This window comes from Xyrauchen texanus, chromosome 41 (genome assembly GCF_025860055.1).
Source record: "Xyrauchen texanus isolate HMW12.3.18 chromosome 41, RBS_HiC_50CHRs, whole genome shotgun sequence".
Classification (NCBI taxonomy): Eukaryota; Metazoa; Chordata; class Actinopteri; order Cypriniformes; family Catostomidae; genus Xyrauchen; species Xyrauchen texanus.
The window spans coordinates 5,110,118-5,134,761 of record NC_068316.1 but is presented as its reverse complement, the minus strand read 5'-3'; the positions used below and the strand labels follow the sequence as shown (position 1 = coordinate 5,134,761).

Sequence of the window (24,644 nt, the reverse complement as noted above, 5' to 3'; positions counted from 1 at the left end):
CTGTGTCACAGGTGGTCTGGATGAAGAACGGGAAGGAACTGAGAATGGGTAAAAAATATGAAGCAACAAGTGTGGAAAGAAAACGCATACTTACAGTCCACAACGTTACCCATGAGGACGTCGGCATCTATGAGTGCACGTGTGACGGCGATAAAATGTCTCTTCAACTTGCCCTTAAAGGTGATACAAACCATTTTCAGTGTCAGACATACAGAAAGGCTTTCCACCTAAATCAATATACTAAAATGATCTAGTATGTTGTCTTTTGTATGTTACATTTTTGTTGTATGTTATAGCATCCATTTCTCTGAGGGCCTGTTTACAACAAACACATGTTTGTGTCGATCTGCGCTTTTTAATAATTTATTTTCTAATGTTTTACCAGCATCTCGCACAGGAGTGGCACATTTTAGACACTGTGTGAAGTTAAATACAACTTCAACTTTTAAAAACACATCTCCTGACACCTACGTTTGTGCCATTTCTGCATCCTTTTTTTTTCTACTTTTTTTTTAGCTCAAGAACGAGTTCTGTCTGAATGGCCCCTTACATGTATAAAATGGTCTTATAAATTATACTGAACAGTTAAAAATGATTATTATAAAAACTGTAATTATTTATACATTTTCCATACCTTCTGATGTTTAAAGTTGATCATACATAGCTAACGTGACATATATGCACATGAACAATTTGAAATGTGTTTGAAGTAAAGAGCACATCCTGCCAAATAATAAGAGAGGTACAGAGGGTGCTTGCTGGTTCCAGTGGAGTATCTGGGGATTTCCATTTCCCATCAGTTAAAAACAGTGCTCTACAGTCAATGGTTCCTATACCAGCTTAGAACAGAAAGTACTGAGTGAATAAATGGTGTAAGAGGTCAGTGTTGACAGCTAGGGACAGCTGGGCTTCAGCTACACGCCACAGGAAGTGTTAGAGGGTATGTAGTCAGGTAACAGATCTGCTTCAAACTCAAATACTTGCAGGCGTCATATTCAATATGATTTGAGGTTATATGAACATGACTGCCAATTCTTGTATTTTGACACTGTTATTTAGGATTGAAAAACAACACTATGACATATTGATGAACATGAGGATATGCAGGTTGTTTAAAGGCTGGAAGTATTTTAATTGAAGTAAGAGCACTCTTGCTGATGCACACGTGTGATATTGCTTCTAATCAACAGTTTCTTAAAAAAGAAGTTACTATCAAGTGTCTTGTTTCAGACAAGGTTTGGCTAGTTAGTTTTTGTATTTTTTTCTCTGCCACTGAATATAGTTCCAAAAGAAGCCAGAGTATCAAGCTTTGCATGTCGCTAAGCAACACAGTCTGACAGTCTGCCAGGAATTCCACAAACACAGACAAGCAGAGAGATGCAAACAGTGAAATGTCCCTGTGCTGTTCTACGAAATATCAGCTCGCATGGAACACTGCTTGTCCAATCAAACTGGATGATCGGAAACAAACTGTTGTACTGTATCAATTTAAACAAGCGTGATACTTAAAATTACAAATGTTCTTTGCACAAATATTGTTAATTTATTCCATTTCATTTTTGCAACTGAATTCACACATTTACTGAAAAAAAAAAGATTATCTAAAAGAAAATTGCAGTATTAGGATCATCAAGAGATTTTTAGTTTTACAAACAAATTACTGTGTTTATTATTGCAATTTGGAAAGATAACATTTAATCAATTGGTAGCACCATTTTTTTTTTGCTGGCTGTTAGACTTTTAGGTACTGCCAGTTAAAAAAAAAATACAAATATAAAAATGTGTAACCATTTTTTATTTAGTTTCTCAAATATTGTCTTTACAAATGGACAGTGGATGTTTCTTATGCCATGTGTGATCTGTCTTCTATTATCCATTTTCTATTACTGATCATGTTAAAAGCACAAACTTTTCAGTGTCTAATCTCTCATTTTCCCCTGACAGAAGAATCAGCTAAGTTTGTTGGCAAGCCACGGGCTCAGCCCCAGGAGAGTGATGCTCTGATGGGTGACGTGGTGTTGAGCTGTGAAGTCGCTTCTCCTGGAACCACTGTCGTGTGGAAGAAAGAACAGATAGAAATCATAGAGGACAAGAGGACTGACCTTTGTGTCTCAGGGGACACAAAGGAAGCTGGTCATCAAGGGTGCCAAACAGAGCGATGAAGGACACTACTCATGTGAGACAGCAGAGGACAAGGTGACATTCCTGGTCAAGATAAAAGGTAAAGTGAAGTGCTAATTAGTCTGAAACAGGATTAATCAGACTTGCAAAAATTCCTAATTAATGTCATAACTTTATGTTTTTTTTTTACAATGCTGGTGAAGCTTAAAGTGAAATACTCATACAGCTAATAAATTATTTAATAATTGAAATTAAAAGTTATCAGGTGAAAAGTTACCAGCCTTGTATAAGTTATATCAAACTGTAGCATGTCATTTATTATGCCAATGTCATGTCATAGTGTGGACATTATTAGTTCATCAATGATAATGATCCATTAAAATGCAATTTTCAAAATTGTGCTGTAAGTCTAGACTTAATCGGTGTCTGGCAAACAAGCCCTTAGAGGTAATCGAAAGCTGAAATGTAAGTATTTTTATATACAGTATATACTGTATACACACAGAGAATATTTCTAATTATTATTATTATTATTGCTTCCTCTAAGGTGGGATAAATGCAGTTCAAGACTCAATTTTTATGTTTCACTAAAATAATAGACAGCGATGATAACAATGGCACCCCCACGGTGAATGTTCTTTCAGAAACTCAGGTTATTTTCACAAACAAAGACTCCTATCAGAAGGAAGTGAAGGTTTCCACTTCCCAGAAAGCCACATTGAGCTGCGAAGTTTCTGACAGCAAGACTGAAGTAAAATGGTTCAAGGATGGCAAGCAGCTGTTCTCCAGTAAGAGTGTCCACATGGAGTCAAAGGGCAAGAACCGTCAGCTTATCCTGGAGAATGTGGAGAAGAAGGATGCTGGGGAATACATCTGTGAAGTCGGAAATGATAAGCTGCTCTTTAAGATTCAGGTGGAAGGTAAGAACCACAACCCAGTGTTTGAATGTTGGCTTGTTGATTTTGCCCTGGTCTTGTGACAATAATTAATCATGTGATTTTAGCTGTTTTTGTTGTTGATAATGGTGAGATGTTTGTTTCTAATATTTTACTCCTACCCCATTATTTTTCCACCAGACACTAAAGCTGCCTTCACCAACAAGGAATCTTATCAGAAGGAAGTCAAAGTATCAGCTTCTCAGAAAGCCACACTGAGCTGCGAAGTTTCTGATGCCAAAACTGAGGTGAAATGGTTCAAGGAAGGCAAGCAGTTGAGCTCCAGTAAGAGTGTCCACATGGAGTCAAAGGGGAAGAACCGTCAGCTGGTGCTGGAGAATGTGGAGAAGAAGGATGCTGGAGAATACACCTGTGAAGCTGGAAATGATAAATTGGTCTTTAAGATTCAAGTAGCAGGTATGACAATTATTTTTGCAATATCCCATTTGGTCTTATTAATTACAGAGTAAAAATGTAAAGATACTTGAGGCATTAATTGGGGTTCCTCAGCTGCAACACTGGGGGAACCCTCTGGAGATCCTCCAGACACCGTTTAAAGTGGCCTCAAATATCCTACTCGTGTCCTCAAGGTATTTCCAATATATTTCAAGAGCCCAAAAAAGCCTTTCTCTTATGATGGTGTTATTGAAGGAACAGTTGCTAGTCCTTACAGTTCATTAGAGTTCATGCAGTAACAAAGAGTAAGTTTCTCAAATAACTGAAATGTTGGCTGGAGGTTCTCCAGAGGGTTCCTTCGGTGTGGCAACTAAGGAACACAAAGTGGTGCCACAAGTAGCTTTTATTTTTATACTATGTAGAATATTTGCTTGTTTTGATTATAATTATGGTATATATGGTAACAAATCTGTACCCCTTATACTGTCCCCATAGAAACTCAAGCTGCCTTCACCAACAAGGACTCTTATCAGAAGGAAGTCAAAGTATCAGCTTCCCAGAAAGCCACACTGAGCTGCGAAGTTTCTGATGCCAAAACTGAGGTGAAATGGTTCAAGGATGGCAAGCAGTTGAGCTCCAGTAAGAGTGTCCACATGGAGTCAAAGGGCAAGAACCGTCAGCTTATCCTGGAGAATGTGGAGAAGAAGGATGCTGGAGAATTCATCTGTGAAGTCGGAAATGATAAGCTGCTCTTTAAAATTCAGGTGGAAGGTAAGAACCACAACCGAGTGTTTGAATGTTGGCTTGTTGATTTTGCCCTGGTCTTGCGACAATAATTAATCATGTGACTTTAGCTGTTTTTGTTGTTGATAATGATGAGATGTTTTTTTCTAATATTTTACTCCTACCCCATTATTTTTCCACCAGACATTCAAGCTGCCTTCACCAACAAGGAATCTTATCAGAAGGAAGTCAAAGTATCAGCTTCTCAGAAAGCCACACTGAGCTGCGAAGTTTCTGATGCCAAAACTGAGGTGAAATGGTTCAAGGAAGGCAAGCAGTTGAGCTCCAGTAAGAGTGTCCACATGGAGTCAAAGGGGAAGAACCGTCAGCTGGTGCTGGAGAATGTGGAGAAGAAGGATGTTGGAGAATACACCTGTGAAGCTGGAAATGATAAATTGGTCTTTAAGATTCAAGTAGCAGGTATGACAATTATTTTTGCAATGTCCCTTTTGGTCTTATTAATTACACAGTAAAAATGTAAAGATACTTGAGGCATTAATTGGGGTTCCTCAGCTGCAACACTGGGGGAACCCTCTGGAGATCCTCCAGACACCGTTTAAAGTAGCCTCAAATATCCTACTCGTGTCCTCAAGGTACTTCCAATATATTTCAAGAGCCCAAAAAAGCCTTTCTCTTATGAAGGTGTTACTGAAGGAACCATTGCTAGTCCTTACGGTTCATTAGAGTTCATGCAGTAACAAAGAGTAAGATTCTCAAATAACTGAAATGTTGGCTGGAGGTTCTCCAGAGGGTTCCTTCGGTGTGGCAACTAAGGAACACAAAGTGGTGCCACAAGTAGCTTTTATTTTTATACTATGTAGAATATTTGCTTGTTTTGATTATAATTATGGTATATATGGTAACAAATCTGTACCACTTATATTGTCCCCATAGAAACTCAAGCTGCCTTCACCAACAAGGACTCTTATCAGAAGGAAGTCAAAGTATCAGCTTCTCAGAAAGCCACACTGAGCTGCGAAGTTTCTGATGCCAAAACTGAGGTGAAATGGTTCAAGGATGGCAAGCAGCTGATCTCCAGTAAGAGTGTCCACATGGAGTCAAAGGGCAAGAACCGTCAGCTGGTGCTGGAGAATGTGGAGAAGAAGGATACTGGAGAATACACATGTGAAGCTGGAAATGAGAAACTGGTCTTTAAGATTCAGATAGCAGGTATGGAACTTATTTTTGGAATGTTCCAGTTGGTTTTATCAATTAAATTGTAAAAATGTAAAGATAATTGACAAATGCCACACCAGCAGATCCCTCTGGAGATCCTCCAAACACACTTTAAACAGCTTCAAATATCCTACTCGTGTCCTCAAGGTATTTCCAATAATATTTCAAGAGCCCATAAAAGCCTTTCTCTTATGATGGTGTTATTGAAGGAACAGTTACTAGTCCTTACAGTTCATTAAAGTTCATGCAGTAACAAAGAGTAAGATTCTCAAAGAACTGAAAGGTTGGCTGGAGGTTCTCCAGAGAGTTTCTTCGGTGTGGCAACTAAGGAACACAAAGTGGTGCCTCAAGTAGTGTCTATTTTTTTACTATGTAGAAAATTTACTTGTTTTTGTGATAATTACGGTATATACGTTAACAAATCTGTATCCCTAATACTCTCCCCATAGAAACTCAAGCTGCCTTCACCAACAAGGACTCTTATCAGAAGGAAGTCAAAGTATCAGCTTCCCAGAAAGCCACACTGAGCTGCGAAGTTTCTGATGCCAAAACTGAGGTGAAATGGTTCAAGGATGGCAAGCAGCTGATCTCCAGTAAGAGTGTCCACATGGAGTCAAAGGGCAAGAGCCGTCAGCTTATCCTGGAGAATGTGGAGAAGAAGGATGCTGGAGAATACACATGTGAAGCTGGAAATGAGAAACTGGTCTTTAAGATTCAGATAGCAGGTATGGAAATTATTTTTGGAATGTTCCAGTTGGTCTTATCAATTAAATTGTAAAAATCTAAAGATACTCGAGACACCATTTGGGGTTCCTCAACTGCCACACCAGCAGGACCCTCTGGAGATCCTCCAAACACACTTTAAATAGCCTCAAATATACTATTTATGTCCTCATGGTACTTCCAAATATATTTCAAAAGCCTCAAAGCCTTTCTCTTATGATGGGGTGACTAAAGGAACCATTGCTAGTCCTTAGAGTTCATGCAGGAACAACATGTAATCTTTTTAAAAACTAAAAAGGTGTTCTAAAGGATCTCCGGAGATTTCCATGGGTGCAACAGCTGAGGAACGCAAAATGGTGCCTCAAGTAACTTTTATTTTTTACTGTGTAGAATACTTGCTTGTTTTGATGATAATTATGGTATATATGGTGATAAACCGGTACCCCTTATACTGTCCCCATAGAAACTCAAGCTGCCTTCACCAACATGGACTCTTATCAGAAGGAAGTCAAAGTATCAGCTTCTCAGAAAGCCACACTGAGCTGCGAAGTCTCTGATGCCAAAACTGAGGTGAAATGGTTCAAGGATGGCAAGCAGCTGATCTCCAATAAGAGTGTCCACATGGAGTCAAAGGGCAAGAACCGTCAGCTGGTGCTGGAGAATGTGGAGAAGAAGGATGTTGGAGAATACACCTGTGAAGCTGGAAGTGAGAAACTGGTCTACAAGATTCAGGTGACAGGTATGGAAAACATTCCTGTATTTTTCTGTTTGCTTTCTGTTTCTATTTTAGTTCTTCCTTATGGAAGAAACCAAAGTGAAAATGAATCAATTCAACTTGACAAAAGAAAACTTTACATATAGCAAGAGAGTTTGCCATGTGCCAAGAATCTGGTTAAAGAGAGCATTGAGGAAGCTGTTATACTGTTATATCTAAAAAGACATTTTAATATGTTTTTTTTTTCTTTTCAAGAGAAGAGGTAATTACAGTTGAGGTAAATGTATAGGTAGAAGGGATTTCAAAGCTAGGGAACCAAAGTCAAGTTTGAGTCTGCAACACGATTTGATAAGTTAATTTGTTTTCTTAACTGTTCTATTCTACTGTTCGGTCTCAATTTATATATTTCCTCAAAAAACATTTGATTCTGATATTGTATCCTTTTTGCACTATGACTCTCCCACCAGATGTTCAAGCTGCCTTTTCCAACAAAGATTCCTATCAAAAGGAGGTCAAAGTATCAGCATCCCAGAAAGCCACATTGAGCTGTGATGTTTCTGACATCAAGACTGAAGTGAAATGGTTCAAGGATGGCAAGCAGTTGAGCTCCAGTAAGAGTGTCCACATGGATTCAAAGGGCAAGAGCCGTCAGCTTATCCTGGAGAATGTGGAGAAGAAGGATGCTGGAGAATACACATGTGAGGCAGGAAATGAGAAGCTGGTCTTTAAGATTCAGGTGGAAGGTATGGAAAAATTGTCAGTTCTTATTGGTTCATGCATGCAGTTTTTGTCAAACTGTTGATTCAAGAATTTTCTAATCAATAAAAATGTCTGATGAATAAGTTTCATTAAGTGCTACAGTCTCTTAGGCCATGTACACATCAATTAATTTCTGTTAAATATATATATATATATATATATATATATATATATATTTCTGTTTCATAACGTCATAGTTTTTGAAAGTATGTAGTACTGGAAATTTGTTTTCGAAAGTCTCCATTTTTAGTGGAGGAAAATGCTGTTCCAGTGTGGATGAGAGGTAGAATGGAACATTTCTTGTTACTTTCCAAATTCAATGTCAGACTTCTCTTGTGACTTTGTTTGACTTCTAAGTGAATATACAAACTACTCTTTGAATGAAGTAAACTCTTTATACTTCCTCATTAGAGCCAAAAGCTGCCTTTACCAACAAGGACTCCTATCAGAAGGAAGTGAAGGTTTCAAAGTCCCAGAAAGCCACACTCAGCCTTGAAGTTTCTGACAGCAAGACTGAAGTAAAATGGTTCAAGGATGGCAAGCAGTTGAGCTCCAGTAAGAGTGTCCACATGGAGACAAAGGGCAAGAGCCGTCAGCTGGTGTTGGAGAATGTGGAGAAGAAGGATGCTGGAGAATACACCTGTGAAGCAGGACATGAGAAGCTGCTCTTTAAGATTCAAGTTGAAGGTGAGATCAATTTGCATAATATTTGATTTCCAGGGATGATTTTTCAGCAGTTCATGGAGCTCATAGTCTTACTCTAGAACATCAAATGTTACCATTAATTTATTGAATATTCCTTCTTTTTTTAGATGTTGCTGCTAAATTCCAGAAGACATCATTGACCAAAGAAACTGTGGTGGTTGAGACAACAGAGAAGATCGTTTTGAAAACCGAGGTGACTTCAGAGAGTTGTAATGTGAAGTGGTTCAGGGATGGAGAGGAACTGAAAGAAGGATTAAAGTATGAGATGAAACAGGAAGGTCGCGCACGTGTCCTTGTCGTGAAGTCCTCCGATTCCAAAGACACTGGCACTTACTCCTGCCAGACGGCTGAAGACAAGGTTGAGTTTAAGGTTCAAGTCAAAGGTAAAGCTATTGTGCAATAATATAGCAAATAAATATAAAGAAATGGTGTGACGAGGTGGAGGCTGTGGCCGGGCCATGATGGCGCAGGACCGGCGCTGAATCAGCTGATCAGCGGGAGAGCGAGATAAAGTTAGAGAGAGAGAGAGATGCATGCAGCAGTGCTGTATGTGTGTCTGTGTCCTTATGTTTTAATTTTTTATAGCATTTATATCATTAAAGTTTATGTTGACTGTTCAGGCAGTTCCCGCCTCCTCCTTGCCCATCCTTTAACTGTTGCCAAAACACGGGAGGGAGGAGGGATCTGCTATTGCAGTGTCCTCGCCACTGCCATCCACCAGGGGAGCATCCGCGGCTGTCTGCCTGGGGATGGATGGGTTGCTGTTGGCCGCCGATAGCCGGAGGGACCACTGCCTTCCGCTGAAGAAGGGGATGAGAAGGGAATGTGCTGTGATGGCACATGGCAGGCGCTGAATCAGCTGCTCAGCAGGAGAGCGAGATAACGGGGAGCCGGAGGCACCAGTTAGAGAGAGAGAGAGAGAGAGAGAGAGAGAGAGATGCACGTGGCCGCACTGCATGTGTGTCTGTGTTTGTTTATGTTTTATGTTGTTTTAAGTTCATTTATATAATCAAACCTTTATGTAGACTGTTCACGGCCCGACACAGACACACATGCAGCGTGGCCACGTGCATCTCTCTCTCTCTCTCTCTCTGAACTGGTGCCTCTGGTTCCCCTTTATCCCCCTCTCCCGCTGATCAGCTTATTCAGTGTCGGCCATGCACCACCACTGCCTGGCCATGCCCTCCTCCTCATCACAAATGGTTTTTAATGTTGTGGAGCTCAAATGTGGTTATCTTCAACCCTGTTCTGGAGGCATTTGTGCAATTTTTATGCTTTTATGCAGTTTAGGATGATGGCCCAAACAATTGTGTGTTTTATTTTTCTACATTCCTCAGAAGCACCTTTGAAATTTGTGGTGCCATTGCAGCCAGTGTCTGCAGTATTAGAGAGCACCATGACCCTTTCCTGCAGCCTCAACAAAGCAACAGGTAACGTCCTTTGGAAGCATAATGGTAAGGAAATCAAACTTGGTGGCAGATACAACATCCGGACTGATGGCATCAGCTGCATCTTGACTGTGTCTGCTGTGGCTCAGGAGGATGAAGGGGAGTACAGCTGTGAATGCAAAGATGACAAGACCTCCACCAAAGTCACCACTAAAGGTGAGAGCCATCTGTGTCCATGTTTGCCTGCGATAGGTCATCAGTTCATCATTAAAATGAACCAAACACAATTTATTAAAGGTTAATTCATTAATGAAAGGTCTCAGTCTCGTCAACTTTCATTTCTCTTTGATTTTGAATATAATTATTTTAACTTTATGCCATTTTAGCCCCACGTCTGGTGAGGTTCACTTCCAAACTGAGCAATGTTGTTGCAAACGAAGGCAAAGATGCCATCTTCAAATGCTCCATTACTCCAAATGATGTAAATGTCATATGGCTATGTAAAGATGGTCCCATAACAGCCAGTCCCAAATTTAAGATCGCTCACGGTGGAAGTAGCCACTCCCTTACCATCACAGCGGTCACTCAAGAGGATGCAGGAGAGATCAGTATTGATGCTGAAGGGAAAGTGTGCAAAGCCACACTGCAAGTACAACGTAAGGACCACTGCTAAGTATAACGTAACATATCAACATGAAAGACAGACGGTAATGGCAGTGAATCAAACCTTAAATACATTTGTGATTTATTTTAGTTTTTTTAAGTTACTTCTTATCTTTTGTCACTTTACACACTAAATGTTTCTCAGTACAAATTTTCATTGACATCTGTTGCAGAACTTCCTGTAACCTTCAAGAAGAAGCTTGCAGATATGACTGTGCATGAGAAGGACACAGTTCGGTTGGAAATTGAGCTCAGCAAACCTTCATCAGATCTGAAATGGATGAAGAACAGTGTGGTACTACAGCCAGGAGGAAACCTGGAGTTCCAAGTGGATGGTGCCAAGCACACTCTGGTCCTGAACAGTGTGACACATAGTGACAGAGGCTACTACTCCTGTGAAACCCTGGATGACAAGACCCAGGCCAAACTGACAGTTGAGAGTAAGACTACCTTTAATATGTTTATGTTGCATATGATGCATCGGTTTAAACTTCTAATTCAATAGATAAAACACCATGGAATCTCTTGAGTAGGATCCATAGGTACTTGTGCTTCCTCAGAGTATTTCACATGTTTAATTACTTTGTTGTTGTTCTGGCATTCAGTTAAGAAAGTCCAGGTGGTAAAAGGCCTTAAAGAGGTTAAAGTACAAGAAAAGGAGACCGTCACTATGGAGGTGGAGCTCAGTAAGACTGATGTAGAAGGTTCCTGGAGCAAAGATGGCAAGAAACTGAAAGCAGGACCAACTATCCTCATTACAGCACTGGGAAATACACATTGCTTGACTATGAACCAGTTGAAGTTAAGTGATGGTGGAACTATAACCTTTCAGGCTGATGATGTCCATACAACTGGCAAACTCATTGTTACAGGTGAGTGTGTGTTTGTATGTGCTTAAGATATGTCATTACATTTACAGTAAGCCCAGTTGTGTCTCTGCAAAATGTGTAATTCAACAGGTTACAAACATTTCGTTGTGTATCTAACAATGCACCCTTATAGAAAATGCTTGTCTAATACTCTTCGCAAAATTGAGATCATTTTCAGCCATATTTATTTATGTTTTGTGCACAGAGCCTGCTGTGAAGATCCTAAAATCTCTACAAGATATTAGCACTCCTGAAAAAGAGAAAGTCACTTTTGAATGTGAGGTGTCAAGAGCAAATGCTGATGTCAAGTGGTTTAAGGTATTGGCATTTGATTTACAATGGTTAATTCTTGTAAAATATGTTGCCAAATTTAAATTGAGGTGGGATATGTGTAAACACTTATGAAAAAGTGTTCATGTAAATTTGTTGATTTTATCATCAGGATGATGAGGAACTGAAACCAGGAAAGAAATTTGGCATCCATTCCCAGGGAAGCAAGCGCAGCCTCCTCATCCATAAGTGTGCCTATGAGGACCAGGGCCAGTTTATATGCAGAACAACAGATGACAACACGTCAGCCAAGCTCACTGTTCATGGTGAATATGAATCACTCCTGTATGAAAGAGTGACCTAAACATTTGCAAGCACAAATTTAGAAATTATTCAATCTGCATTGCAGTGTAGCATCAGAACCTGATTTGTTAAACCATATAAAAGAGGAAGACTAAGTAAACCTTTAACATTTTTATGCACTTTTAGCCAGAGATATTAAGATTGTGAAGGCCCTTCAGGACATAGAGGTGACAGAGAAGGAGAGCGCAGCATTTGTCTGTGAGGTCTCTCACGATGAAGTAGAGGTTCAGTGGCACAAAGGGGACATCAAGCTCAGAGCCGGAGACAACATCAAGTTGAGGCAGGAGGGTAAGTTGAACTGAATTAACTTTGTATGTAGCGTTGTATGAATCTGATCTCTACAAAAAGGTGTACTTGTAGCATTTAATGTAGGTTAAAAAAATTTCTGGGGCTTGAAACTGTCTTTAGAAGTGCACAAAATCAGATAAATGAAAGTCAATGTATCTCCAACTCAATTTAAACTTTCTATCTCAGGAAGAACATACGTTTTGCTCTTCAAATCAGTGAAGGCTGAGGATGCAGGTGAAGTCAAGTTCACAGCTGAGAAGGCGACATCAACTGCTAAACTAAAGGTTAAAGGTTCGTGATTGGGCAAAGACTGCCAACTGCTGCCTGTATTTTGCAATTAGAGTTAAAACTTTTAAACTGTAGACCCTTAATGCCCCTTATAATCATTACAGAGCTACCTGTCAAATTTGTGAAGAAACTGAGAGACAAAATCGCCATGTACAAACACCGTGCGCACTTAGAGTGTCAGGTGTCACGGTCCAGTGCTATAGTCACATGGTACAAGAACAAGACAGAGATCAAACCCAGCGAGAAACACGAGATCACCAGTGAGGACATCTACAGGAAGCTCACCATAACTGACGTGGACTCTGAGGATGAGGACACATACTTGTGTGACGCCATTGATGATAAGACATCATGTCAACTACTAGTAGAGGGTATAACACTTTTTCCAGTAATGAGTAAAAAATGTAAGATGAAAGCTCAACAGAATTCTTAAACATGAAGGAAACTAAACAGCTTTTGAAATGGACTGTAAAAAAAAAAGAGTGGACAATGAAATTGCATGTTGTTAATTCCATATTTGACAACAGTTTGTGGATCAGTTTTCATTGATCTCCAACAAAATTAGTTTGAACCTGACTGTGATTTTTGGTATGTGATTTAAACCATGGTTTCTGTTTTATCAGTGGATCCTCACAAAATCATGAGAAAATCCCCAAATCTGCTCCTCTAATCCATTTTATTTACTGCTAACTTTAGTTTCCTGGCATTACAATTTAGTTTTATTTCTATATGCTTGTGTCCTTTTGTTAGAATTCTACTGCATAAACTATTTTTATTACATGAAAAATGCATACTTATTTACTCTTACTATTTTTTCATCAAAACCTTTAGAACAAGCTATCGGTATAGTTCGGGAGCTGAGTTCTGTGGAGGTTACGGAGCCATTTGCTGCTCACTTTGAAGTTGAAGTCAGCGTGGAGACAGTCAAGCCAGTGAAGTGGACTCTGAATGGGGAACAGCTGAAAGAGAGTGCAGATATCGAGATGGAGAAAGAGGGGACCATGCACCGCCTCACATTTAAGAATACCAAGGCCTCAATGTCAGGCCCTGTACAATTCACTGCCGGAAAGAGCAAATCTACTGCCGAACTTAAAGTGAAAGGTTAGGGATTTGCTTTAATGAAAGCAACAGTGAGTCGAATAATTTCAATTAAAATGGAACTACTACTGTGTTCAAATTATCTCTGTAGCTTGATAATTAATTGAACTTCATCTGCAAAAAAAGTGCTAAAATTGAAGAATTTTGGGAGATTGCTTTAAAAACAAAAAACTGATGGCGTACTCACTACAGATGAAGTGTAATTGTTGCTTTGGATAAAAAGAAGTTGTATGCACAGTTGCGTGCACAAATACCAGTAACATACTGAGTATTCTTTGATACATTCATTAGTATTTTATAGAAAATATCTGTTTATGTTTTTAAAGCCACTTTATTAAGGCTTTATATCACCCTTCAGAGCGTCCAATTGAAGTACTAGAGCCACTGAAGGATGTCACAGCCAAGGAGAAGACCTCCACCACACTGTGCTGCAAGTTCTCCACCCCACCAAAAGAAGTGCACTGGTTTAAGGGTCAAACTGCTTTGGAGGCTTCTAGCAAGTACAGCATGAAGCAAAAGGACGTCATCGTGCAGCTGACCATCCAGGCCCTGAGCACAGAGGACTCTGGGGAGTATCGCTGTCAGGTTGGAGACTGTGAAAGCAAAGCCAATCTCAAAATAGAAGGTAAAGTCATAAAGAAGGTATTCAAAGTATGTTGTTTCAAATTGCATCCCCCTTTATACACCCCTAGCCTATCAGGGTTATGGCTACTTGGGAGAACGTGGCTCCGAATCTGCCACACTATCATTTCATAGGTTCTGTTGATGACCATTTGATTTATGTTTTGGGTAATATGACTGTGCATATTAATGGCAGTTGCTAACTTATATTGTTATATTGTGAAAATAAAAGATAAAAATAAAAGATTAGGTTTTTTATTTCTGCACCACTAGTAGCAACATCATAATTTAAGACTGTTTTTAGATTTTCCTAAAACTCCCCCATCTTCCATTGTTCAGACAAAACGATAGCCCCACCCCAAACTCAGACAGTTTTGTTACAGTATGTCAGTCTATTTTTAAAGAGTCACATTGTTTACACTTTTCAGGGAAATCAGTTTAGTAAAGAATTTCTTATAGTTGTCTACATATTAAGCTGGTGTAGGAGAAAGTATTTTAACATTGTTGGTTATAGTAGAACAAGTACACTCCAAATAATTTCAATGTTTTATCAAACAGTTCAAAATAATCTCATGTTTTACAGAGTTTCTATAGGGATTTGATCTGGTCAAATGCTAAAGCTTGAAAAACTATTTATTAATCTTTAAGTCACCCTGATCATGCGTTTTCACAGTACGTAAAATTCAGATCACCAAGCACCTGGCAGATGTGGAGGTAGATGAAGACGGCAATGCTTTGTTCACCTGTGAGGTTAACTATGCTGATGAAGAGGTCCAGTGGATACTCAATGACAAGCCGCTCTTCAACAATGAGGTCAATGCCATCACCCATGTGGATAAGACGCATACACTCACCCTCAAGAATTTGGCACCAGAGGATGGTGGGAAGGTTTCATTCAGCATTAGGGATGTGAAAGAAACAGTCTGCTTGAAGGTCAAAGGTAAGGATTTGTGAATTCACTCTTTTAAGATAAACAGGTTAACAGAAGCTGAAATGTTGATGCAGCTATGAAACTCTAGGATACTTTTAAGAGTGAAGGAGAATGTTCCTGAGAGTTGTTGACTTGGTTTTCTGTTTAAAGCACTGGTATTTGTTTATTGAAATCTAGAGAAGAAGGCTGTCTTCCTGAAGTTGCTGGATGATATGGTCGCAGAGGAGAAAGGTTCAATTACCCTAAAATGTGAAGCCTCAAAGCCCAGGGTGGCTCCTGTGTGGCGCAAAGATGGTACTGTCCTGGCAGCAGGCAAAAAGTATGAGCTCCTCCATGACGGAAAGTCCTTGGGACTGACTATCCATGACATCATGCAAGCTGACGCTGGGGAGTACAGCTGCGATCTTGGCACAGACCTTGCCAAGTCCAAGGTCACTGTTAGAGGTATGACAACAAACTATCATGTTACGTGCTACCATGACACCCTGTAGTTTAATTTGTTGTATATTCAAAGTCTGATTGAATTAAATATTTATTTTTTTAGCAATGATTATCTTTTTAATTTGTATTATCTTGGCAACTCTAGCTCAAAAAATAGCCTATTGGTACTTTATGGGTCAATTCACCCAAAAATATAAACTCATTCACTCATTTTGTTGACTCAGATATCCACATTGGAATCACCAAGCGTCTTAAGTCTGTAGAAGCCAAGGCAGGTGAAAACTGCACATTTGAGTGTATCCTGTCCCGGGAAAGCTCAGATGAGTGTGTCTGGACCCTTAAAGGTCAGCCTGTCACTGCTGGAGGCCGTTTCCAGATAAGCAGCAAAGGGCGCAAGTATACATTAATGATCAGTGGAGTCTCAGCTTCTGACTCTGGTGAGGTGGTCTTCTCTCACAAGGACTTGAGCTCAAAGGCAATGCTGTCTGTTGAGGGTGAGCAAGCAGATGTAGCTAAAAAGTGGCCACTGATTGTACAATGAAAACACCATTAATACGTTTTAATATACCTTTACAATACATATTTTTTTCTCTCTAACAAAGCATGTCTTATTTTTGGGACCAGGTGAAGCTCCTTTCGTATCCAAAGAGCTTCAAGATGTCAGTGCCAAAGTTGGTGAAGATGCCACATTCTGCTGTGAGCTCTCTCAAGCTGGACTGAATGTGAAGTGGTCCAAGGATGGCAAGTCTATCAGGAAGAGCCAGAAATATGAAATCAACCAGGTGCAGACACTTGTGAATCTAACTGTCCACAATGTCACTGACAAAGACTCTGGAGAATACAGCTGTGAAGTTACTGGTGGTCCAACCTCAAAGGCTAAACTTGAGATCAAAGGCAAGGATTTTACCTAGTTTCACTTTACCTGTCCTATACAAAACTGGCATTTAAATGATGATGAAGTTTGACCTCAAGGGTTTAGATTCTTTCATCACACCTTTAAAAAAAGAAGCCACAATGAAGTAATCTAGAGGGGATACTTTGACCTTGGTATTTTCTCACTTCCGTAGAACTTGTCAACAAATTCATTCGTGAGATAAAGGATGCCACTGCGGAAGAGAAAGGTGCTGTCTCCTTTGAATGTGAGACTGCTCAACCTGCCTCTAAGGTCACCTGGATGAAAGGTACGAAGGAGATCAAGGCAGGAGGGAGGTATGAATTGACACAGATGGGAAACGTCCTCATCCTCACAGTGAAGGATCTGGAAAATAGTGACAGTGAGGTATACACCTGTGACATTGGCTCTACGAAGAGTACAGCAAAGTTGATGGTGAAAGGTGAGAGTCTGGCTATCTCTGAGAAGAAAAAAGATCATTACAAAAACTTCCTTTATGTGTGTTTAATTGTAATGTATCCGTTAGAAAATATATTGTAATCAATAACTTTACATGTGAGCCAATTTTCTTTTTAGCATATGTGAAAGCTTTACCTCTGTTTCTGGAAAGGAAAATTTGCCTTTCAATTTTGTAAGATACACGACACCTAATGTCATATTGTTCACTTTCCACATTTAGTTTTGAATATAATCAAATTTGGCTACATTTAACTGCTTTGTGTTTCTGTGTGGTCAAGCAATGTTACTAATAGGGATTTCACTGATGAATTAATGGATTAAGGCAACATGGAAATGTTAGGAGTTGGTATGAATGGTATTGTGGAGGAAATACTGCATATATTGTGCATTATCAGCTTGCCTGAGATCTCAGCTGTTAAGCTGTGCTGACACTTATGTGGGTTTTGGCATGTATGTTGGTACTTTAAATGCCATTACAAGTTATATGAAAGTCATTTTGGTGAAAAAAGTGTTTTACAAGAACTGGACATTTTTTATAAATGTTGTATCCCCTTTTTCTCCCAATTTGGAATGCCCAATTCCCACTACTTAGTAGGTCCTCATGGTGGCATGGTTATTCACCTCAATCTGGGTGGCGGAGGACAAGTCTCAGTTGCCTCCGCTTCTGAGACTGTCAATCCGCACATCTTATCAAGTGGCTCGTTGTGCATGACACCATGGAGAATCACAGCATGGGAGGCTCATGCTATTCTATGCGATCCACACACAAATTACCACATGCCCCATTGAGAACAAGAACTACTCATTGCGACCACGAGGAGGTTACCCCATGTGACTCTACCCTCTCTAGCAACCAGGCCAATTTGGTTGCTTAGGAGATCTGGATGGAGTCTCTCAGCGTGCCCTGGATTCGAACTCCAGGGGTGGTAGTCAGCGTCAATACTTGCTGAGCTACCCAGGCCCCCCGAAGAACTGGACATTTTAAATGTAGCCATTCGACAGTACCTGGACCCAAGGCCGTCCTTAGGGTGGTGCAACTAGCTTTGGGGGAGCCTTGCAGTGATCACTTTTGTTAGTAGACGTCTGTCAGCAGTGTCGTTTTGTCATAAGCCAAATCTTTGAAATGACACATGAATTTGCTGGTCATTTTGTATTGGCTGTTGGTTGTTTGTGATGTTCAGTCTTGTCTGGACTTGTCTACATGTTGCATGTGTGGTCTGCAATATCTTTTCTAGGTATACCGGATATGAGTTTTTTGTTAATTTTTTTACTGTGTGCAAAAATGCATTCAATGTATCTGATAAAAAATTATGTTCTTTGATGCAGTTTCTTATTTGATGCAAAATAAGAAACTGTAAAGATTTCTAATGAAATCATAATACTTGTTTATTCTTCAGTGGTTCCTGCCAAGTTCAAAGAGCAGCTGAAGAACCAGCAGGTTACAGAGGGAGGGAAAATTATACTTTCCTGTGAGATTTCAAAACCTGGCTACCAGGTGAATTGGAAGAAGGGAACTGAAAGTCTTAAATCTGGGGGAAGATATCAGATGAAGCAGAAGGACACCACATTTGAGCTACAAATCTCAGACTTAGTGCCTGAGGATAGTGGCGAATATTCCTGTGAATTTGGAGACCAGAGGACAACAGCAAACATTGTTGTAAATGGTATGGATAAAATTCTATTTATTTTCATGCAGCAGTTTTGGTTTTAGATCTTTATCTTAGTGATTGTTCTTGAGGTAAGTTCTGTGGCAAGTGATGTGCTGATCCTTCAATGCAATTATAGTCTTGCAACAGTGTAAGTTTGCTGGTTACTTGGTCTTGTCCATAGAATCTTAATGTTTTACACCTTTGTGTATTTCATCTCACAATTGCTCCTCAGAATTACCTGTGGTCTTCAAACGTGAGTTACAGAGCCAAGATTGTGAAGAAGGAGACAATGTTACACTGCACTGTGAACTCTCGAAACCTGTTCCTGTTGTTTGGAAGAAAGGGACACAAGCGATCCATTCTGGGGAAAAGTTCCTCATCAAGCAAGTTGGACTAACTGTTGAGCTGAAGATCACTGATCTCAAGCCTGAAGATGCTGGCCAATACACATGTTTGTGTGGGGACAAAAAGACCTCAGCAAACATTAAGATAAAGGGTATGAGGCCATTTCACCTTTTAAATGTGCATGTCTTGACTCTCTTTTCCATACTAAGCCTTTTTATTTTCAATTTAACCATTAAATATTTATTTTTGGTTTTCTGCCCTTTACTGGTTTAGAAAACCAAAGACAATATGAAAATCAAGTCAAGTAATTTTTTATTTGTATAGTGCTTTTCACAACACACAACACACAGTTTCAAAGCAGCTTTACAGGAATTCATGCATTAACAAAAACATAAAATGAAACTGTAATTTCTATAAAGTCTTAGAGTGATCATTGTGTAGTTTGATTAAATATGATTGTAAAATGTGTATAGAAATTAAATAGTAATTGTATTATTTAATACAATTTAATACAAAATGTATTTTGTGGCAAGGAACACAAAACTCCATAAGATGTTGGTTAATTGAGTAAAATAACCTTGGGAGAAACCAGACTCACTGTGGGGGCCAGTTCCCCTCTGGCTAACATCATGAATATAATGCCTGTATTTGTTATTTATGTGCAGTGCAAGTCATGGTTTTAAATTTGTAAATTAAGTACGCGTGTTTTAAAAATAAAAGTAAATTTTTTTTATGAACTTTAAGATTAATGCCTAATGTATTTGAAGTCCATCCTGGGTTAACTGCAGAAGTTCACATTGATGCACATTGATGCATTGTCCTTCATTTGTTGGCTGATAAAGGCTTTTGTTGGCAGTTAAATGACAGACTATGTACTGTATTCCATTTCAAGAGTGTAGTCCATCAATAGACAAAGGTGATGCAGGCAGAGATCAGTGAGGTGCATCGCAGTTCAACCGGTAGGTCATTTCAGTGAGGTTCGGTGGGGTCCATCCTAAGTCCAAGGTTCAGGCAGTGGTATATGTAGTATCCGATGTCTTACAGTTGTAGTTGGCATCAGTTCATCCTCTGTAGTCAAAATGATTGAAGTGATGTCTGGTTAGCACCAGCTTTAGTGCTAACCAGACTTTGTCGTCATCTCTCAGTGCCACGTAGCATTGGAGTCCGACACCAAGCAGGAACAGAGCTGGATCTGGCAGGTTCTGGTATCACGGGATACAAATAATATTAGCGTAGATACCATTCTATTTTATGCAGAGTTATAGATCATGATGTTTGAACCATTTCTATTCTTTCTGGGAGTACCTTCATAATTTTCAATCAAATTATTCCCTTCTAGCTCATAGGTTGTCTCACAGACAACCTGTTTAGTTTTATGTTATTGTTTTGTAACTGGGTTACTTATAATTTGGTAGACACTTGTTTTACAAAGAAATGTACACTATTTGCAACAAAACTTACTATTTCTGGTTAGTTTTTTAATGGATCTTTATTTGAAATCAACATGTCAACTAAACAAATACAAAAATGATAAATGGTAATGCAAATCTTGTCTTGTAAGATGTTCAGTCTTTGTCATTTTGTTGTCTCTGAGGCAATTTAGACATTTTTCCATGTCAAATTGTATTTTATGTGCTGAGTAATTTATACTAACACATTATTGAAACATCAATTGCTTCTCAGCATTACCACTAATCTTCAAACGAGAACTGGAGAACCAGGAGTGTGAAGAAGGGAACAGTTTAAGTCTTCATTGTGAGCTCTCCAAACCTGGAGTTCCAGTGGTTTGGAGGAAAGGAACACAAGTGATCCATTCTGGACAAAAGTACCACATTGAGCAAGTTGGATCTAATTTAGAGCTGAACATCACTAATCTCAAACCTGAAGATGCTGGAGTCTATAGTTGTGATTGTGGCTTTAACAAGACTTCATCTACCATTAAAGTCAATGGTAGGAATGACATGCTGAATAAACACACACCGTCATAATCCCATTTATTTTATATTCTATCCATTTCCTGTTTTAGATACAGTTTATCTCTATGTTATTGTCACTTGACACAAATTTTGTCATGTTGATCAGGGTTTTTTCTTATTGTGGTTAAGGCAAGATTTGTGGTATTAACAGTGATTCTTTATTATTGGGGATTTGTGACCACAAAACCCTTTTTGGTGCTTTTGTCAAGGTTGGAAAGGATACTTATGTTACAAGAAGGTCCCATAGTCTCAAAACTTCTCTTCAATCCAGCTATTCATCTTATGCTGTTTGCCTATTATGGTTCAATATCTTGTTCCTCAATCTTTTCATGGTTCCTCAGCATTGCCAGTGGTCTTCACAAATGAGCTACAGAACCTGGAGTGTGACGAAGGAGGCAGTGCTACACTGTCCTGCGAGCTTTCCAAACCTGGTGTCCCTGTGCAATGGAAAAGAGGAAACCAGATCATCCAGTCTGGGGGGAGGTACATAATCAAGCAGACTGCCTCAAAGGTAGAGCTGAAGATCACTGATCTGAAAGCTGAAGATGAAGGAGACTACACATGTGTATGTGGGGACAAGAAAACCACAGCCAATATGAAGATCAAGGGTATGAACCATTCATGTTTTTCTAGGAGTTTTTATTGTTGTTTGGGAACTGGGATAATTGTCATTTGGTAGACGCTTTTTGTACAAAGCATCTTACAGTACATGCATGGACAGTCTCTCTGGAACATCTTGAAGTTTTAATTTCTTGCTCTCAGAGAATTCGATTTGTGTACAGCCTTCCCCATTGCTGTCATTGTCTTCATGATAAATGTACATTACATATTACTCCTATCCTTTTTGTGTTGTTAGTGGTTTTGTTTGCTACCATTCTCAAATTTGGTTTTCAACCTAATTGAGAGGCCAACAAATATGTAATCACTCATATCAAGTGTCTTACACAGAACAAAGGCTTGGTTTAGCACATTTTTAGATATAACTTTCTGATAATTTGTTAAATCCTGCTGTGGCTCTGCCTGATATGCTGTTTGGGTATTGCCAAAGCATTGTGTGTTTTACTGTTTCTTCCAGTTTGTGGTGTCTTCAGAGAAGCATATACATTTATACATTTTGTAAGTTCATATATCAAATAAAACATTTCTTATTATTACAGCAAAAGAGACCGCTATAGATATATCTACCACTGCCAACTGTGTTTCAAATATTTGTTGGTCACGAGTTTGTCTCAGATTTTGTGCTGGTTTGTGTCCTTCCATTAATCTCTCCATTTGTTGGTTATAATTCAAATATATTTTAGTCAGCAGCTTTCTTGTGCAGTCAATTCCTTCATAAATGTTTGGACATTCACAATTAGATAGAATACACTTATCATAAAATGTTCTGGCATAGACAGTAAGAGCAATGAAAGTAACATTGAATGCAAGTGGCCTGACTATGCTTTGGATACATGTTTTCTCTGACATTTTCTTGGTTATGATTGGTTAATGTCTGTGATTACATCTGAGAAAATCTTTTGCCACAGTTCTGAATGCTCAAACACTCTCATACAATTCAGGACTTCCAAAGCAGGCCACTGAAAAGGGGGCATCAGTCAATGGTACGGAACTATGGTACAGATCTTCTGTGTTTTGTCTTTTTGGACAGCAGCTTGAATTCTTCTCATTTGGATGCTCTGTGCTGAGCTGTTTTAAATCCTTCAGGATTTTTAGGCTTTCATTCCACCGCCATTGTTGCTATAGAATACGTTTTAATGTAGAACATCTGCATGTTCTGAATTTGCCACCGTTGTCATTGATTTATATGGTTGATACGGGCATTGCTATTTGTGTGTTTTATGACTCTTGCTTATGGCCAAGGGCCACCATTTACTTGAAAGTTTCTTTCGTCAGCTCCAAAGGTCCCAACTCCTCCTATTGCCCATGAAACAAACTTTCAGAAGCAGAAGAGAGAGAAGCAGGAGGAGCTCAGTGGTATGAGACTGATGTGCATTTCCTGTTAGATCTGCGGCACCTTTTATGTGCTAATGGCAACTTCAATTTCAGTTAAAGAACTTATTAATGCTTTATGTGAATGGGGCATGTGTGATGTGTGGCCAAGTATTCACTTTTGCATTATAACTACTGTTCTGTCTGTGCACTCCATGTTGTGCTGTCTACATTTTTATAGTTTTAGCTTTCATAAGACATTTACACTTGCTAGTACATCAATACCTCTTTGCAAATTCTTTCTGAAGACCATATTTTCCACATTTCTTGTTGTGGCTTTAGTAGCCTAAGCTTTTTAAACATTTTGAGACAATTTCCTGAACTGCTGCTCTCAAATTTACTGGCAAACAAGTGGCACTTTTTAAACATAACACAGTTTCTGCTCCGGTTTTATTTATTTTTTACTAAATGGTCTGCACTTATATAGCACCTTATTAACCTTAACAGTATTCAAAGCGCTTTACACTGTGACACTTTCACCCATTCATACACCTACATGCAAGGCACTAGCCTGCCATTGGGAGCAACTTGGGGTTCAGTGTTTTGCCCAAGGACACTTCGGCATGTGGAGTCGTGTGGGCCAGGATTCGAACCACCAATTCTGCGATTAGTGGCCAACCCGCTCTACCAACTGAGCCACAGCCGCCTTGATGGTTATATACTTAAGCAGAATGTTTATTTTAACTGTTTGACTCTACTTAGAGTGTCAAACAATATCAGAGATGAAGAGAACGGGAGTAGATGGTGTTTGTAGTGACAGAATATTTGCACACATAACGTTCTGGTCACCTTATTTTTAATCTTCTTAGCAGCTGGAATGGGAATGTCTGTACTGGTGTCTAAGAATGGATTACTGTGATGGTCACTTCCACAAGCTTTGATGTGGTTATTATCAAATTACTGTTAGTGTGTGGTGGCTCTTTGCATTTCATAAGTCATAATAGTTTATTGGTGGTATTAAAATTTTAACTGTGCCGGGCGTGCTTGTTTTTCTTGTGAACTTGTTTGAAAGGTCTGCAATTGCATCCTGTTTGTTGATTAGTTCAGGAGCCATTTGCTCACATATTCTGCAGACTGTTTGCATTTTGACTTCCCTCTCTAGATTCAACACAGTAGTCTTTTGCGGTCAAGCAATTATGTAAGTTCTATAAAAACAAATAAAAAAGGAATTGGCTCTTTACATAGGCTAAAACTTCAAACTTTGGTGAAACCATGTTGCTTTATTTCCATGGATGCAAACTGATGCAAACATTTTCTGCATTTTGTCAACTTCAAAAGTGAGAATTTTATTGTCTTAAACCTTTAAAATTATCTCTTTAAAATACACTCCTACTTTCTTTTATGTTGATACTGGAGACATAATAGGATTCATATATAACCTGTTGTTGCTTTGATGCTATACTGTATGTACGTATGAGATTTCACAACTTTTCTATTAGGTGTATTATCTAGAAAGGACCATGATCAGAGAGAATGGTTTAAATATTGACTGTTGCAAATTCCATTTTCTACATAAGAAGTAATCAATCAGTGCTTTCCTCAACAGCTCGTCCAGTTCAGTTTATACAAGATCTTCTAAACCAAGCATGTGATGAAGGCTGCAGTGTTACGCTGCACTGTGAACTCTCAAAACTTGGAATTCCTGTGGTATGGAGGAAAGGATCACAAGTGATCCATTCTGGAGGAAAGTATCTCATCAAGCAAGTTGGGTCTTCTGTTGAATTGAAGATCACTGATATCAAACCTGAAGATGCTGGAGACTATGTTTGTGATTGTGGAGACAACATCACCACAGCTAATA

At 39.1% G+C, this 24,644-nt stretch overlaps 1 protein-coding gene across 1 annotated transcript in view; it reads left to right on the top strand.

Moving 5' to 3' along the window:
• Positions 1 to 24,644, top strand: part of LOC127634290 (obscurin-like) — a 62,777-nt gene that overhangs the window by 2,229 nt on the left and 35,904 nt on the right. Inside the window, 33 exon segments of the mRNA XM_052113781.1 lie at positions 12 to 180; positions 1,945 to 2,099; positions 2,101 to 2,221; positions 2,766 to 3,041; positions 3,198 to 3,473; positions 3,948 to 4,223; positions 4,380 to 4,655; positions 5,130 to 5,405; positions 5,861 to 6,136; positions 6,598 to 6,873; positions 7,317 to 7,592; positions 8,020 to 8,295; positions 8,421 to 8,696; positions 9,651 to 9,917; positions 10,088 to 10,357; positions 10,538 to 10,804; positions 10,970 to 11,236; positions 11,439 to 11,551; positions 11,676 to 11,829; positions 11,993 to 12,154; positions 12,341 to 12,445; positions 12,547 to 12,813; positions 13,274 to 13,543; positions 13,899 to 14,165; positions 14,835 to 15,101; positions 15,270 to 15,536; positions 15,758 to 16,027; positions 16,158 to 16,427; positions 16,601 to 16,867; positions 18,282 to 18,548; positions 18,766 to 19,029; positions 20,562 to 20,828; positions 21,196 to 21,462. Of these exon segments, the coding sequence (XP_051969741.1) occupies positions 12 to 180; positions 1,945 to 2,099; positions 2,101 to 2,221; positions 2,766 to 3,041; positions 3,198 to 3,473; positions 3,948 to 4,223; positions 4,380 to 4,655; positions 5,130 to 5,405; positions 5,861 to 6,136; positions 6,598 to 6,873; positions 7,317 to 7,592; positions 8,020 to 8,295; positions 8,421 to 8,696; positions 9,651 to 9,917; positions 10,088 to 10,357; positions 10,538 to 10,804; positions 10,970 to 11,236; positions 11,439 to 11,551; positions 11,676 to 11,829; positions 11,993 to 12,154; positions 12,341 to 12,445; positions 12,547 to 12,813; positions 13,274 to 13,543; positions 13,899 to 14,165; positions 14,835 to 15,101; positions 15,270 to 15,536; positions 15,758 to 16,027; positions 16,158 to 16,427; positions 16,601 to 16,867; positions 18,282 to 18,548; positions 18,766 to 19,029; positions 20,562 to 20,828; positions 21,196 to 21,462 (8,020 nt within the window).